Raw genomic sequence first — 16,532 nt, 5'->3', positions numbered from 1 at the left:
CTTGGCAATTGGTCTCTGTCTCCTCTTTTGCTATTCTTATTTGTTTCTTACAGATTTTGTTTTTTTCCCTATAAGATATTAGCGCTTCCTCGCTGCCTTCTTGTTTAAGTTTACCGAAAGCCCTTTTTTTGTTTTTCATTGCCCTCTTGACTTCCTTATTTAGCCACATTGGCTTCCTCCTATTCCTAGCCCTTTTATTCCCATAAGGTATGTACCTTCTACAGTGACTATGTAGGACTGTTTTGAAAATTTCCCATTTTCTATCCGTGCTCCTATTACTAAGGATACTATCCCAGTCTATAAGGTGAAGGGCATCTCTTAGCTGATCAAATTTTGCCCTCCTAAAGTTGTGTTTTTGTTATCACTCGTCAATGTTGTGGTGCACACATCCAGGGATGGAGTCCCAGTAATACAGTACATATATGACCGGTAAAGTTATGTAAACGTTTCGGCTCAGTCTGAGCCTTTTTTCAAATTTAAAAAAGGGGGTGGGGTGGAAAAGCGCAGTGCTTGTGTGAACCTGTATGGAAGTAGAATATACGTGCAGATACAGTGGTCTGCTCACCTGAGTGGGTTGTGCAGACCGCACAACCCAGGTTAAACAGCTACTGCCGCTGATAGCGCTGCCACGATGCCTTCAATGTCTCCTCTGGATTAGCTGATGGAGCTTCCAATCATGTGATTCCGGGTGGGGTCACATGGGTGATGACATCATCGCAGGTCCTACTGGTCCTGCAGCTGAAATTGTATCCAGTTCTCTGACCACTTCAATTTGCACACTGTTCACTTTTTTCAAATTTAGTCCAATTTAAAATAAAAATTAATTTTAAATTGGGTCACGTTTGAAAAAGGTTCACGTTGAACTAAAACGCGTCACATTGTATGACGCTTAATTTAATTTAAGAGCAGGACCCAGACTCGACTGTTCAGACTTTTTGGGCTGGGCATTTTGTCTATATCTTTCTGTGGGCATGTGTCTGAACAGCCGGGTCTGGGTCCTACTCTATTTTGTTTATATCTTATGTTTTGTCTGTTAAATGGCCACGGTGTGAATCTGCACCTACACATTGCACTTATACCAACATATGTTCTGGCTCAATTCTTTGGTTTTGTTATAACCAACACAGTCAGGCATTCCATGTGTCTCACTGGTAACACCCCTTGTTAATTTATAATAATCCCTGGAGGCAGATTCTTAGGGAGATCCGTGTCCGGCTCATAGATCTTTAAGGGCTCATTTGTATACAAGATGAATTTGGATTTGTCTGGAATAAGACATTGGATTGCAGTTATCAAAGCATCACTTTATTCAATTTTTTTTTTACTTAGACTCAGGGCTGTGGAGTCGGAGTCGGTGCTCATTTTGGTGGAGTCGGTATAAAATGGACCGACTCCTAAAATATACACTGCTCAAAAAAATAAAGGGAACACGCAAATAACATATCCTAGATCTGAATGAATGAAATATTCTCATTGAATAATTTGTTCTGTACAAAGTTGAATGTGCTGTCAACAAAATCACACAAAAATCATCAATGGAAATCAAATTTATTAACCAATGGAGGCCTGGATTTGGAGTCACAAAATTAAAGTGGAAAAATACACTACAGGCTGATCCAACTTTGGTGTGATGTCCTTAAAACAAGTCAAAATGAGGCTCAGTATTGTGTGTGGCCTCCACATGCCTGTATGACCTCCCTACAATGCCTGGGCATGCTCCTGATGAGGTTGCGGATGGTCTCCTGTGGGATCTCCTGGACAGTCTGTGGTGCAACGTGACATTGGTGGATGGAGCGAGACATGATGTCCCAGATGTGCTCAATCGGATTCAGGTCTGGGGAACGGGCGGGCCAGTCCATAGCTTTAATGCCTTCATCTTGCAGGAACTGCTGACACACTCCAGCCACATGAGGTCTGGCATTGTTCTGCATTAGGAGGAACCCAGGGCCAACCGCACCAGCATATGGTCTCACAAGGGGTCTGAGGATCTCATCTCGGTACCTAATGGCAGTCAGGCTACTTCTGGAGAGCACATGGAGGGCTGTGTGGCCCTCCAAAGAAATGCCACCCCACACCATTACTGACCCACTGCCAAACTGGTCATGCTGAAGGATGTTGCAGGCAGCAGATCGCTCTCCACGGCGTCTTCAGACTGTCACGTCTGTCACATGTGCTCAGTGTGAACCTGCTTTCATCTGTGAAGAGCACAGGGCGCCAGTGGCAACTTTGCCAATCCTGGTGTCCTATGGCAAATGGCAAGCGTCCTGCACGGTGTTGGGCTGTGAGCACAACCCCCATCTGTGGACGTCGGGCCCTCATACCACCTTCATGGAGTCGGTTTCTAACCGTTTATGCAGACACGTGCACAATTATGGCCAGCTGGAGGTCATTTTGCAGGGCTCTGGCAATGCTCCTCCTGTTTCTCCTTGCACAAAGGCGGAGGTAGCGGTCCAGCTGCTGGGTTGTTGCCCTCCTACGGCCCCCTCCACGTCTCCTGGTGTACTGGCCTGTCTCCTGGTAGTGCCTCTGGACACTACGTTGACAGACACAGCAAACCTTCTTGCCACAGGTCGCATTGATCTGCCATCCTGGATGAGCTGCACTACCTGAGCAACTTCTGTGGGTTGTAGAGTCCGTCTCATGCTACCACGAGTGTGAAATCACAACCAACATTCAAAAGTGACCAAAACATCAGCCAGAAAGCATTGGTACTGAGATGTGGTCTGTGGTCCCCACCTGCAGAACCACTCCTTTATTGAGGGTGTCTTGATAATTGCCAATAATTTCCATCTATTGTCTATTCCATTTGCACAACAGCATGTGAAATTGATTGTCAATCAGTGTTGCTTCCTAAGTGGACAGTTTGATTTCACAGAGGTTTGATTTACTTGGAGTTATATTCTGTTGTTTAAGTGTTCCCTTTATTTTTTTGAGCAGTGTATAATAAATTGGGTACAGTAGTTTAATGCAGAATGTGCTGAATATTTTTTCATAGGAATTTGGGAAAGTTATGAAATGTTCTATAAATGGCGTTTTTGCTGCGTTTTTTGAGGATACATTTTTCAGCTGCAAAAGCTGAACAGCTTTTTAAAAAACCGCATCACCTGAAAGGTTTTTGAGCTCAAAGATAATGTTTTCAATCGCAAAAGCAGATTAGAAAAACGCCGCACAAACTGACATGCTCATTCTTTGTGAGGATCCGTTTTTGAGCCCAAAAACGCATCCTCACAAAACAATGTGTCTGAATGTCATATCTTGAAACCTATTGACTTTGCTGGGACGCCCAGAGTTACTGCATTTTACTGCAAAAAACGGATCCGCAAAAACGCTCTGTGTGAATCATGGCCGTAGCCAGCGAGGGGCAGGGGGGGCAGCTGACCCCCCTCCCCTAGAAGCAGGGGCACGCACCTATCAAAACTCACTTGTATGCTGCAGTGCTCCCATCCTGCACCGGCTGCAGACTGCAGGGGGCAATCTCCCCTCCTCTGTCCTGTCTTCTGCCGTCTTCACCAGAGAGAGGAGGGGGAGGGGTGCCTGCACTGCACAGGATTTGATTCCTGGGCCCGGAGCTGGAGAAAGTGAAAGTACTACTGCTTATCTCTGTCACAGGAAGGTAACTAATGCTAATATTGTAGGTGATTATTATGTGCTCTCTGTACAATGTGTGAACTATATGTGCGATGTACTATTTGCTGTCTGTAGCTGTCATCTGTCTATCACACTCTATCCCTCCATCTATCCATCCCTTTATCTATCCCTCCTTCTATCCTTTCATTTATCCCTCTATCCATCCATCCTTTCATCTATCCCTCCAGCTATCCCTCCATGTGGCTATCTATTATCTATATCCATATATTTATCCATCCATCCATCCCTGTATCTATCTCTCCATCTATCCATCCCTCTATTTACCTATCCATCCCTCTATTAATCTATCTATTCCTCCATCGATCCCACTATCTATCCATGACTTTGTCTATCTTATCTTATCTATCTATCTATCCTTTCATCTATCCCTCCATCTATCTATCATCTATCTATCCATATATTTATCCATCCCTGTATCGATCCATCTCTCCATCCCTTCCTCTATTAATCTATCTATTCCTCCATCTATCCCACTATCTATCTATCCATCCCTCTATGACTTTATCTATCTATTTAAATATAAGCAATATTTGTGGGAGTCGGTGTAAGGGAAATTGAGGAGTTGGAGTCGCAGGTTTGGCTTACCGACTCCACAGCCCTGCTTAGACTGCTTAAGAGGGTCATGCGAAGATGAATTTGTATATCAATGCAATCCAGTAATGCTGCAGTCTTCTTTGGGCTAAAGCTCATTTAAAATGGACTTCTGAGGCAAAATGGAAAACTGTTCTGTGCTTGGATGAATCAATCAATTTTTTTCTTTACTTTTTTTATTTTTTTTTATTTAAACCTTGGAGGCAGTGTTCTGCGGACTCGAGAAGAGCGACCATCCCAGCTTATCATTGCACAGTTCAAAAGCCTGCATCCCTGATGGTATGGGGTTGTATTAGTACATATGACGTGAGCCACTTGCACATCTTAAAAGGCTCTGTCAATACTGAGCATTATATAGAGTGTTTAGAACAAGATAAGCTCCCATCCAGACAACGTCTATATCAGGGAAGGCCTTGCATATTTCAGATAGAGAATGTAAAATCATTAAATGGTGAAAATCTGTGCAGATTGTGTTGGTGCTGTTTTAAAAAAAAACAAACCTGACAAACTGATAATACTATCCACAGCCAGTGTATTACATGGCAGCATTCATTGAGTGGTCACCGTGTAATAAAAGTATTGGCCTGAAATGCTTGGTTTGTGATATTTTGGTTTCCTATGTATTGACACCCTCCCTCCTTTTTTACCTTTCCCTCTGTCCTTCCTCTACAGAACAATACCCAACTCCTCCAGCCTATCCAACCCAGGCTCCCAATACTCAGTCTGCCTACCCACCAGCAGCCATGCATCTCTCTCAGGCTCCCACCTACACAGATGCGCCTCCTGCTTATTCCGAGGTATAGTATAACGTAACCTGCTATGTTGTGCTGCCTAACAATCAATTTAAGTAAAAAAAAAAAATCTGTATAGATATTATATTAAAGCTTTTAATCCATACTTAAATCTTTTCTTTTTTATTTTTTTTTCTCTCCGTGTATTTGTACAAGGCCTTTTTATGGGCAGAGTTCTTGTTTAAGTGCACCATTTACTCTGCCATGTAATAATGTATTGGAAAATGGGAAAAACCTCTTTGTAGGATGAAATGAATTTAAAGAGAATAAAAAAACAATTCTATCATTGTTTTAATGACGTGTTAACCTTATTCCGTGGCATTAGTGATTTACTTGTATATATGCCACATAATATACTGTATATAAATTGTGTGTGCATTTTTATTAGTACCATTTTGGCATACATACGACTATTTTTAACTTTTTTTTTTTTTTTGGGAGGAAAGGTGAACAAAAAAAACAGCAATTCTAGCCTTTTTGCTTTTTTGTCGTTTACTTTGTGGGATAAATAGCGGCATATGGTTATAGAGGATATTCAGGCCTCTTGATCTGACATTGGATTTGAAAAGATGCAGCATTGTCTGACCCCAAGGGATATTGTGTATAATTTCTATTAAAGATAATAGAACCCATACAACATAGTTTCTGGACATCAGGGGGTGTGTGCAGGTGTTACTGATGTCAGATTGCGTGGCAAACTTTGCCTAGACCACCCCTTTAATAGAAATGAACAAGGTCTTGCATTGCTTTCTTTCCAGCAGGGGCCGGTGTTGGCATGTGAGATCAGCTGTTAGTGTGCACATATTTATTTATTATTATTTTACGCATTTATATAGCGCCATTAATTCCACAGCGCTTCAGACATTCTCATCACTGTCCCCATTGGGGCTCACAATCTAGATTCCCTATCAGTATGTCTTTGGAGTGTGGGAGGAAACCAGAGAACCTGGAGGAAACCCACGCAAACACGGGGAGAACATACAAACTCTTTGCAGATGTTGTCCTTGTTGGGATTTGAACCCAGGACCCCAGCGCTGCAAGACTACAGTGCTAACCACTGAGTCACCGTGCTGCCCTCACAACATTTGAGGTTAATATAATGTAACCTATCTACATTGCATTGTAATAAGCCGCCTTTTCTTATTTGGAGCCACATTGTCACATTATACAACTAGATGACATCGGCATAGCAATTTTTACATAATGCGTATTAAAAACTATTACTTTTATTGCATAATATCTGAGGGTAGATTGCAGTGAGTTGCTTTTGACCGATATCCATATACAGTGCCTACAAGTAGTATTCAACCCCCTGCAGATTTAGCTGGTTGACACATGCGGAATTAACTTGGCATTGTGACATTTGTACTGTAGATCAGCCTGGAAGTGGGAAATGCACTGCAGCAAATTTTTTTTTTTTTTTTTTTTTAAAAACGTAAAAAGTTAATTCAGAGTGTCATTTATTATTCAACCCCTCAAACAACAAGAATTCTGTTTGGTCCCCCTAAAGTATTAAGAAGTAGTTCAGGCACCAAGAATAATGAACTTCACATGTGTGGATTAAAGATCTCTTTTGCCAGCCTTTTCTGACTATTTAAGACCCTCCCCAAACTTGTGAACAGCACTCAGACATGGTCAACATGGGAAAGACAAAGGAGCATTCCAAGGCCATCAGAGACAAGATCGTGGAGGGTCACAAGGCTGGCAAGGGGTACAAAACCCTTTCCAAGGAGTTGGGCCTACCTGTCTCCACTGTTGGGAGCATCATCCGTAAGTGGAAGGCTTATGGAACTACTGTTAGCCTTCCACGGCCTGGACAGCCTTTGAAAGTGTCCTCCCGTGCCGAGGCCAGGCTTGTCCGAAGAGTCAAGGCTAACCCAAGAACAACAAGGAAGGAGCTCCGGGAAGATCTCATGGCAGTGGGGACATTGGTTTCAGTCAATACCATAAGTAACGTACTCCACCGCAATGGTTTCCGTTCCAGACGAGCCCGTAAGGTACCTTTACTTTCAAAGCGTCATGTCAAGGCTCGTCTACAGTTTGCTCATGATCACTTGGAGGACTCTGAGACAGACTGGTTCAAGGTTCTATGGTCTGATGAGACCAAGATCGAGATCTTTGGTGCCAACCACACACGTGACGTTTGGAGAATGGATGGCACTGCATACGACCCCAAGAATACCATCGCTACAGTCAAGCATGGTGGTGGCAGCATCATGCTGTGGGGCTGTTTCTCAGCCAAGGGACCTGGCCATCTGGTCCGCATCCATGGGAAGATGGATAGCACGGCCTACCTGGTGATTTTGGCCAAGAACCTCCGCTCCTCCATCAAGGATCTTAAGATGGGTCGTAATTTCATCTTCCAACAAGACAACGACCCAAAGCACACAGCCAAGAAAACCAAGGCCTGGTTCCATAGGGAAAAAGTCAAGGTGTTGGAGTGGCCTAGTCAGTCTCCTGACCTTAACCCAGTTGAAAACTTGTGGAAGGAGCTCAAGAATAAAGTCCACATGAGACACCCAAAGAACCTAGATAACTTGGAGAAGATCTGCATGGAGGAGTGGGCCAAGATAACTCCACAGACCTGTGCCTGCCTGATCAGGTCTTATAAAAGACGATTATTAGCTGTAATTGCAAACAAGGGTTATTCCACAAAATATTAAACATAGGGGTTGTATAATAATTGACCCACACTTTTATGTTTAAAATTTAATAAAATTCAACTGAGCAACATAACTTTTTGGTTTGTAAGATTTATGCTTCTGTTCATAAAACCTACTCTCGTTTGCAGTTTGAAGGCTCTAACTTATTTGCATCTTATCAAACCAGCTAAATCTGCAGGGGGTTGAATACTACTTGTAGGCACTGTAAATTGCTGTGTTAGTGCTTAGTTGATCTTGTTAAATCTGTCACATTTCTGTTATGTTTGTATATCAGTGACCATTATCACCATAGTTATACTGGGTAAATCGTAACCTAAAAGTCACTATTTATTTTGCCAGCATGAGATAAGATGGTAACTAATTTATTTTCTTTATGGAACACATTACCTTTAAAAAAAAAAAAAAAAAAAAAAAAAAAAAATCACACACAAAATCCATCTCCTCAGCTCTATAATACACTTGGCTCCTGCAGTTTTCCAGGTCTTCGTTATACAAGTGCCCCATGACTTAGTGGTGGAGCCAATGATGCCGGCAGCTTGTAAACACAGAATGGGAGGGCCACCAGAGTTGCTGTGCTGTGTAATACAAATATTTGTATTAATAAATAATATAAATATTTGTAACAAATAATGTTTTATGCCTTACTTTCATTTTTATCTCCAGCGTATAACAAAACTCTCTACTGAAACAGATGTGGCAATTGATGTCATAATTTTCTATGGGATTGTTCCCATTCATCTGATGCAGCAGTTGTTGCCCTGGACTTTTCAAGGAACCAGATAAGAAAACTCCACATGTTAAAGAGAACCTGTCAGCACGATTTTGTTATGAATAGTAATGGTGCTGTAACACTGATTAAATTGATACCTATGGTGAAGAAATCCGCTTTGTGGTTCTTCTGTAATCACCATTTGAAGTTTTCTACTAATTAGATTTTGGTGCACAGGGGCCGGACTGTGCACTGGGTCTTCTCCTTCCTGTCTGTGATTTCTCCAGCCCCTCCACCTGACTCCTATATGAAGAGGATATTTCACACCGAGGAGGCAGGTTACTAAAAAAGCATTGACCTGTTCTAGAAAGACCAGAGGCAGGCGGAGGGGCCGGGGAATTACAGGGAGGAGAAGACCCTGTGCACAGTCCGGCCCCTGTGCACCCAAATCTAATTAGCAGAAAATTGAAATAGTGATTAAAGTAGAACCACAAAGCGGATTTCTTCACCAAAGGTATCAATTTAATCAGTGTTACAGTGCTATTACAGCCATGTCTTTACATTACAAAATCGTGTTTACATGTTCTCCTTTGAGTTTTTCAATCCAGCTCTTCAGTTTTGCATTAGAGACTAGTTAAAGCTAGATTACAACTGATGCTGGGTTGACATCACTTGAGACTCAGGAAAACTGATCCTGATGCTACAGATAGTGCTCGCTCCCACTTGTGATGCAATCCGATAGATCGGATTGCATTCGCTCCAATGTTACACTATTGTGTAGCTCACATCTGCATTTGTTTTCGCATGCTGAATCTGCATGCGAAAATAATTGTAGCCGTGAATCTGATCGCATGCTCCCATATAAGTTTATGGGTGCGTGTGAAATGGCACACTGCACTTGGATATCACCCGAGTGCGATTCCCGCCGGCTACGGAGGAGATGGAGAAATTACTTTCTCTGTCTCCTCCGCAGCTGTGCTGCGATCCTGTCATGCGAGAGGATTGGAGCACTGACACTCGGCTCCCGCTCGCAGCAGAGCAGGAGCCGAGTGTCATTAGCATCTCGCATCTGGTTTGATACGCCAGTGGGACCCCGGCCATACATGGAAACCCAGCGGAAATGGCAAACTTGAACAAGTCTATCTAAAATTAACCATACTTATTTTTTACTGATTTATTATTGAAAATTTAATGTGATTGAACATTCTTCATCATGGCGCATGACATCTAAAAAGGTGGATTTTTTTTGCCCACTTGTTATATGAAAAAAAAATTGTGTATGGGGTGATCACACAAATGTAACATGAAAAATCTAACTTTAGTGGAGTCAAGAGGATTATCTGTCAACTAAATGAGCCGATGGGAATCTAGTTTTGAAAGTCCGACCTCTTCCTAAATGGAAGATGATGAGGGTGGGGACGAAAAACACTGAACAGTAAACTGAAGAAACCTTAGAGATGGAGGACATGTAGAAAATGGCACAGTATGTATCCTGTGTTAACAAAGCTCATGCGTTCGGTGAGGCGGTATATGCACACTTTGTGTGACAGTTGTATTTTCTAGGTTTATATTAATATTATTTATTATAGCGCCATTTATTCCTTGGCGCTTTACATGTGAGAAAGGGGTATACATAATAAAAACAATTACAATAATCTTGGAACAAAAAGGAGTCAGCGACTGGTACAGGAGGAGCGAGGACCCTGCCTGCGAGGGCTCACAATCTACAAGGGATGGGGGAGGATACAGTAGGCGAGGGTAGAGCTTGTCGTGGAGCGGTATGGTGGAGCGGGGGTTACTGCAGGTTGTAGGCTTGTCGGAAGAGGTGGGTCTTCAGGTTCCGTTTGAACATGCAACCGTCACAGGAATTTTATGACTCTTACAGATGAAATGTTAATATCAAGTCCCATAAAGTTGCATGACAGGTTTACATAGGCCTCGTATCAGCCAATGATACCACTTACTTGTTGATGGAATATATGTGAACATTTTTTCCTTTAAAAAATGTCTTGTTAAATTCTTTTCCTCTCGGTTTTCTCTTTGTGCAGCTTTATCGCCAAGGATATGTTCACTCAACTGCTGCTGCTAATATGGCTGCTATGTCTGCAGCCTACCCAGGAGCATCCATGTATCTGCCAATGGCCCAGACGATGCCGGTTGCACCCATGACTTCCTCTCTTCCCATGGCTTACTACCCCATTGGACCAGTGTATCCTCCCGGTTCCACACTCCTTGTTGAAGGTGGATATGATGCTGGTGCAAGGTTTGGTGCAGGAAGTTCAGCAAGTGTGCCAGTAAGTTTTCTGAGTAATGAATGTGTTAATATAAATTAGAACTGGCCTGCGTTAGTTTTCTGCTGCCATTGCTTGTGTATTATTTATTTTATTTTCATCTTGGTTATATCACAGGTTACTTATACCTGTAGCAGTGTTGCTGGAACCCTAATGTGGCAAAATCACTTAAAGGGGTTTTCCCACGAACAATGTTAATTTTTAGACCTTGGAATAATAATAACTTCCAAAATTGCATGTGTTTTTTTAAAAAAAAAAATATATATATTCCTGTGCTGAGATAATCTTATAAATGTGGCCCTGCTGTGTACTATACGGTCAGTACTGGAACACTCTGATCATACCACAGCTCCTGGGCAGGGGAGGAAGCAAAAGAGAGTATACAGACAGGACAGCACGGGATCACAGCTGATTTAAGCAATGTTTTTACCACATAGAAATAAAAACAGGCAGTGAAATGTTTTACCTCCCAAAAAGAATCAGCTGCGATCCCGTGCTGTAATATCTGTATACTCTTTTCCTTCCTCCTCTGCCCAGTAGATGTGGTATGATCAGACCATGTTCCATACACGGTCAGACACAGCCATTACACAGTACACAGCAGGGGCACATTAATAAGATTATCTCAGCACAGGAGTATTTTTTTTTTAAACGCTTCCAATCAGGGAAATTACTATTATTCCAAGATCTATTAATTAAAATATACTTTGTTCATGGGAAAACCCCTTTAAGCTCTTTTCAACATATGCCATATATCTACAGCACATGTATGTGAGCGGGCTCGAGACCTGAGCCCCCACCCTACTCAGCAGGTGCTAGCTGTGCTACACAGCCAGTGTTTACCTGTAACTGTAATGGTCAGAGCGGAAGGTCCGATCGCTGCTGTTAAATGTCACACTCATGCTGTTAGATGTCACACTCAATTTCTGATGGTGACATTTAAAGCATGTTGGTCTAGGGACACTCTTATATAAAAGAAGCTATTGGGTGATTGCAAATTCAAGTACTCTAAGAGGAAGTAAAAAATAAAATTCAAATTTATCTATTTTTTTTAAGATTTAATAAAAAAAAAAAAAAAATCACTGACTGCTTACCCATTAAAAAATAGTGCATACGTTTATTACCATGTCTATAAATCCGATCTATCAATATATAAAATTATTTAACCCATATGGTAAATGCCGTAAAGCATGAAACGCCAGAATTGTCTTATTTTTCAGACGCCATACTTGTGCAAAACAATACAATTAAAAGGCGATCAAAACATGTCATGTACCCCAGGGTATCAATGAACATAGCTTACCATGCTTAAAACAGGCCATCATACAGCTAAATTGACTGAAACCGTAAATGATGACTCAAACCAATTTTTTATTTTTTTTTGTTTTATGATTTACATTTTTGCGTTTGGGATCACCATGTTTTGACTGAACCAGCAAATCATTTTACTCCAAAAAACAAAGGCAGAATTGCAGGACTTTATTTGCCATTTCACTGGACTTCACTTTAACTCCGCCCCCCCCCCCCCCGTCATTTTCCATTTTTTTTTAGTTTGTAAAAATGAATGGTGTCATTCGGCTATGTCGACTGAAAAATAAGTTATGACACTTTAAAAAAGGGAGACAAAAATGAAAATTAGCTGGGGTTAGAAGGGGTTAAAGGTTTTATTCAGGATCTAAAATTCATGGCCACAGTCAGGAGAAGCAAAGGACTCATGAGTCTGAGCACCACCTCCCATTTGCTGCAGTACTCCCCGCTGCAGCACCACACATGGATTCACTCACTGGTCAGGAGCTGCTGTGAAGTAAGCTTTGAATAGGCTTTCTAAAAAAATAATGTAAATGCTTCACTGGCAAGAATTTTTTGTTGTATTTTTTTTTTTTTTTTTAACTGGAAAGGCAGCAGAAATCTAAATAAAATGTGGCCATATCATAAAGCTGGAAGAAGCCGAGTGTTGACTATTTTGGCTGTTCTGTGTTGGTAATTATCCACCTTCTTTAAAGGGATGGTCAGCACATAATGACTGTTCAAACCAAGTATTGGCGCTCGGTGCTTCATGGCGAGGTCAATCATTTATATACACCTTCCCATCTGCTTGGCTTCCATCTATCTCTTCCCTTTTCTAGCCCTATGAAGCCAGAGCTGTCACTCAAATAAGGGGTGAGGGTGAAGATGGTGGGAAGGTGTATATAAATGTTTGGCCCCGTCATGAAGCACTGAGCGGCAGGACTTGAACAGTTATTCTGTGCTGACTGTCCCTTTAAAGGGAACCTGTCACTTGTGATCTGTGCGCAATATGTGTGTATGCCTGTGAGTCCAGTGGGCGCTCATACTAGTGATTGACTATCACTGCATGCACAGTTATATAGAGAAGACTGTCAATCACTGAATAGGACCGCCCACTGGACTCTTATACATACAAACAGGGATCTCAATAAATAAAAAGTTTATTTTTGTATATTTTTTTTCATACAATAATGTATATCAATCTAATCATCCCTTCCTGCAGATCAGAAATCAGTTTCACATTTCCAAAATGACCGGTTCCCTTTAAATCTGACGCGCGCCTGTTTAAAATCTGTCCAGGTTTTTCATGACTTTCGTTCCTTCTCTTTCAGCCTCCACCTCCTGGCTGCCCTCCCAACGCAGCTCAGCTGGCTGCCATGCAAGGTGCCAACGTCATAGTCACACAGAGAAGAGGCAACTACTTTATGGGTGGCTCAGATGGAGGTTATACCATGTGGTGAGGAGGATCCGCAGGCACCAAAGGGGGGGTATAAAGTAACAAAATGAGAATAAAAGCGGGCTAATAATTTTGTACAAGGAATGACATCTCTGTGTGAGCACTCCCCACAATGCTCTGCTTTAGAATATTAACCCAGGATTGAAGTTTAGAAACAAGGCTGTGGGATGTCTGCTTGGTGCTTCGTATTCCTGCTGGAAATCCTTTATACAGAGGAAAAAAAAATTGTAAAAAATTAAAAAAAAAAATAAAAAATAAAAAAAAAAGCTTTACATCCCTTTCTACCACTTCCTACCTCCCACTCACTTCTCTTCACCCTTTTATTATAATTAAACGTGCTGATAGGATCTTCATATTAGGAAGGGGTACAAAAGAATTCCACCTTGAAGGTAACTTGGAGCTCAGCAGGTTGTTTGACTTTGTTGCTAAGATAATTTTATTTTCTGCAATATCTATAGAAAAGGACTTGTGTATTTTGGAGCAAAAGTAAATATTAATGACTTGCATGAAGCGTTTATCACACCCTCTATGTCTTTTCCTAGACTGTCAAGTGCCTGTACGGTACCACAAAATGACTCCTTGTAGACATGGCTGCAACATCTTATACAGTGGTAACGTTTAGGTTCTGTACAGAAATTATGGACGTGCATAGTCTCTCCAGACATTTGCTGCTTTGGCCAGTAGATGGCGTCAGACCACTATGCATTTGCGGAGGTCAGGTTTCTTATTTCATACAGTCTACTATTTCAGTGTCCAGCCGTGGTCCCTGGGTATAATGATCTTCACTTTTTTTTTTTTTTTTTTTTTTTTTTTAATACGTTGGTATCAGAAATTTTCAGAAGAAAAAAATAAATGCTCTAGTTACCGTCAAGGAGTTACACTGCCTTCTAGGAATTGAAGGATGATCGGAAGTTCCAAAGCTTCTGAAAATATGAATTAAAATGACCGTAAATGGCTTTTACGTCTAGTACTGATAAATTCCTGTCATCTAGCAATACCAGTACCTGGATTATCTGAGTGCTGCTTTGATATCTCATCTTAGAGAAATCTATCAAAGAAAAGACAATAAAAAATATTTCTGCCCATCTGATTAGGATAATTTTACCATTTACGCTCTCCTACACTTGCATAGAGATGAATGGGAAAAGGTAGTTGAAATTAATTGAAGTCCCCTCGCAGCCGTATAAATCCCACTGCTAAGGGGGTTACACAGCTTTGAAACTCGTGTGACGTCCCAAATCTCTACTCGGTGTGTACCTTAGTCAGATGTAGATCTCATAACTGGCAATAATGAGGTGGGGGATTTCTCTGGGATAAAATGGAAAATAGTGTGGCACATTTACACTGCATTTTGCGATGTTCGTAGGAGGCATACACCGAGGGATTGTTCTCGTATACCTCCCACAGATATATGTATAAGCATGCTGTGACGTCTATTACCCATAGGCTCCTATAAAAAGTGTGCCACTCTATACTTTTTGTACCGGATGCCTCTGTTTGGAATAGTGCAATATGTTCCACTATTCCATACAGCATAAAGTTACACCAATATAATCAAGCCCAAAATGACCCAATCTTGGCTATTGTCTGGTAAAAGGGGATACGCATGAAAACTCCTGATGCATTCAGCGGACGGATGCTGTGGATGCAGCTTCAACTCTGCTACATCATTGCCCTATGGCAACCCGGTTATCAGGTTCTGTAATAATATAATGTCAGATAACACAATAGACCTTATTCGCAGGAGGTCCGCTCCATTCACACTTTAGGGACACTCTTAAAGCCCTTTCTATTCCGTAGATACATTTCTTGTTCTAGCCTGCTATTGAGGAATGCAAAATCTGGGAACCATGAATCAATGTCACCAAGCATTGTGAAATGGTAAAGCGTAATCCCCACCGATATTGGGTATCTAGGTCGATATCTTAGAAGTGCGACACAGGTTAAAGACGCCCCATGGAATTACACGCGCTCCAGTATGATTACTCCTCCTTTTCTATATATAAATGCTCACCTCTCTGAGGATTATGTTCTTCCAAACGAAGTTCCTGAAAGTCATGATATCTTCTGAATGCAATAAGAGTTAAATGTTTATAATGTCAGTGAATGGGTCTTCATATATCAAGATAATTTTTTTTTTTTTTTTAAATCCTTATTGTGTGAAAGCCCATTCACGTCCTTGGCACCTCAAATGATGTTATAAATGATTATTCTTTATTTTAGAGGGACACTATCCTAAAGATTGGCCAAAAGTATATGGCAAACCATTGTAACTGAGTTAAAGATGTCATCATTTTGGTTGTACAAAGGAAAACTCGCACACAGGCTGTCAATGTCGCTTGAATTCTCTTCATAGAAGCCATACTTTTGCTTGCAGTTTCGGTTTCAGAAAAACTGGTACTGACTTATCCATGCTAACCCTATTAAGCTAGAAATACAAACATCTTTACTGTTAGTGTCCCTTTAAATGAGTATCCTGTGAGAGATTTCAGGGATCCAGTTCTGTTCCCGTGTTGAGTACGTGGTCAGTTAGCTGCTTGTTGAAGTCACTTTATTGTTCTGCAAGTTCCTGCTGTTCCAAAGATCTCGCGTTTTGGTTTCCATTTTGTTTTGCTCAGAAGCAATAGGCAGAGTATCTGTTCTTCAAGGTTCATCCGACATTCGAAACGATGAGTGCGGCCTGAGCGTTCTTCAGCCTAGGCTGCACGTATCTCGAGCAAGGCCCAGTCACTCCATACTGTGCGTGTTGGCTGTTATTATGACTGATATGCTAAAGGGCATTTAACAGTCCATATGTTTAATACACTGTGGTGCACTTGTGGATTTTTTTATATATATATCTATATACTAAAAACAAATGTAGAAGAAGGAAAATTATTTTGAAGATTTGAATAAACTGATGAAACTGAAATAAACATCGTAAATGAAAATCTCCAAATGGTCTACATTGTCGTTTTGTTTTTCAGAAACTAAAGAACCTTTAGTACGTAGGTGCGGTTCACACAAGCATTCTGATATTTATTTTATTTTTTTACTGTTCCATGATAGAAAGTAATAGTGTCCCTTTATGCAGGAAATGTAATTGCTACTAGTGTT

The 16,532-nt window shown here is 41.2% G+C and overlaps 1 protein-coding gene across 1 annotated transcript in view; it reads left to right on the top strand.

Moving 5' to 3' along the window:
- Nucleotides 1–15,580, top strand: part of DAZAP2 (DAZ associated protein 2) — a 33,008-nt gene extending 17,428 nt beyond the window's left edge. The window contains exons 2-4 of the mRNA XM_073663235.1: nucleotides 4,912–5,036; nucleotides 10,451–10,696; nucleotides 13,312–15,580. Coding sequence (XP_073519336.1) covers nucleotides 4,912–5,036; nucleotides 10,451–10,696; nucleotides 13,312–13,440 — 500 coding nt within the window. The 3' untranslated portion in view covers nucleotides 13,441–15,580. The remainder of the gene's footprint in view (nucleotides 1–4,911; nucleotides 5,037–10,450; nucleotides 10,697–13,311) is intronic.
- Nucleotides 15,581–16,532: the final 952 nt, after the last annotated feature.

The sequence above is a fragment of the Phyllobates terribilis genome, unplaced genomic scaffold (genome assembly GCF_046119375.1).
Source record: "Phyllobates terribilis strain yellow unplaced genomic scaffold, ASM4611937v1 Scaffold_2__4_contigs__length_985480577, whole genome shotgun sequence".
NCBI classification, from domain to species: Eukaryota; Metazoa; Chordata; class Amphibia; order Anura; family Dendrobatidae; genus Phyllobates; species Phyllobates terribilis.
This window is presented reverse-complemented; position numbering and strand designations above follow the sequence as displayed.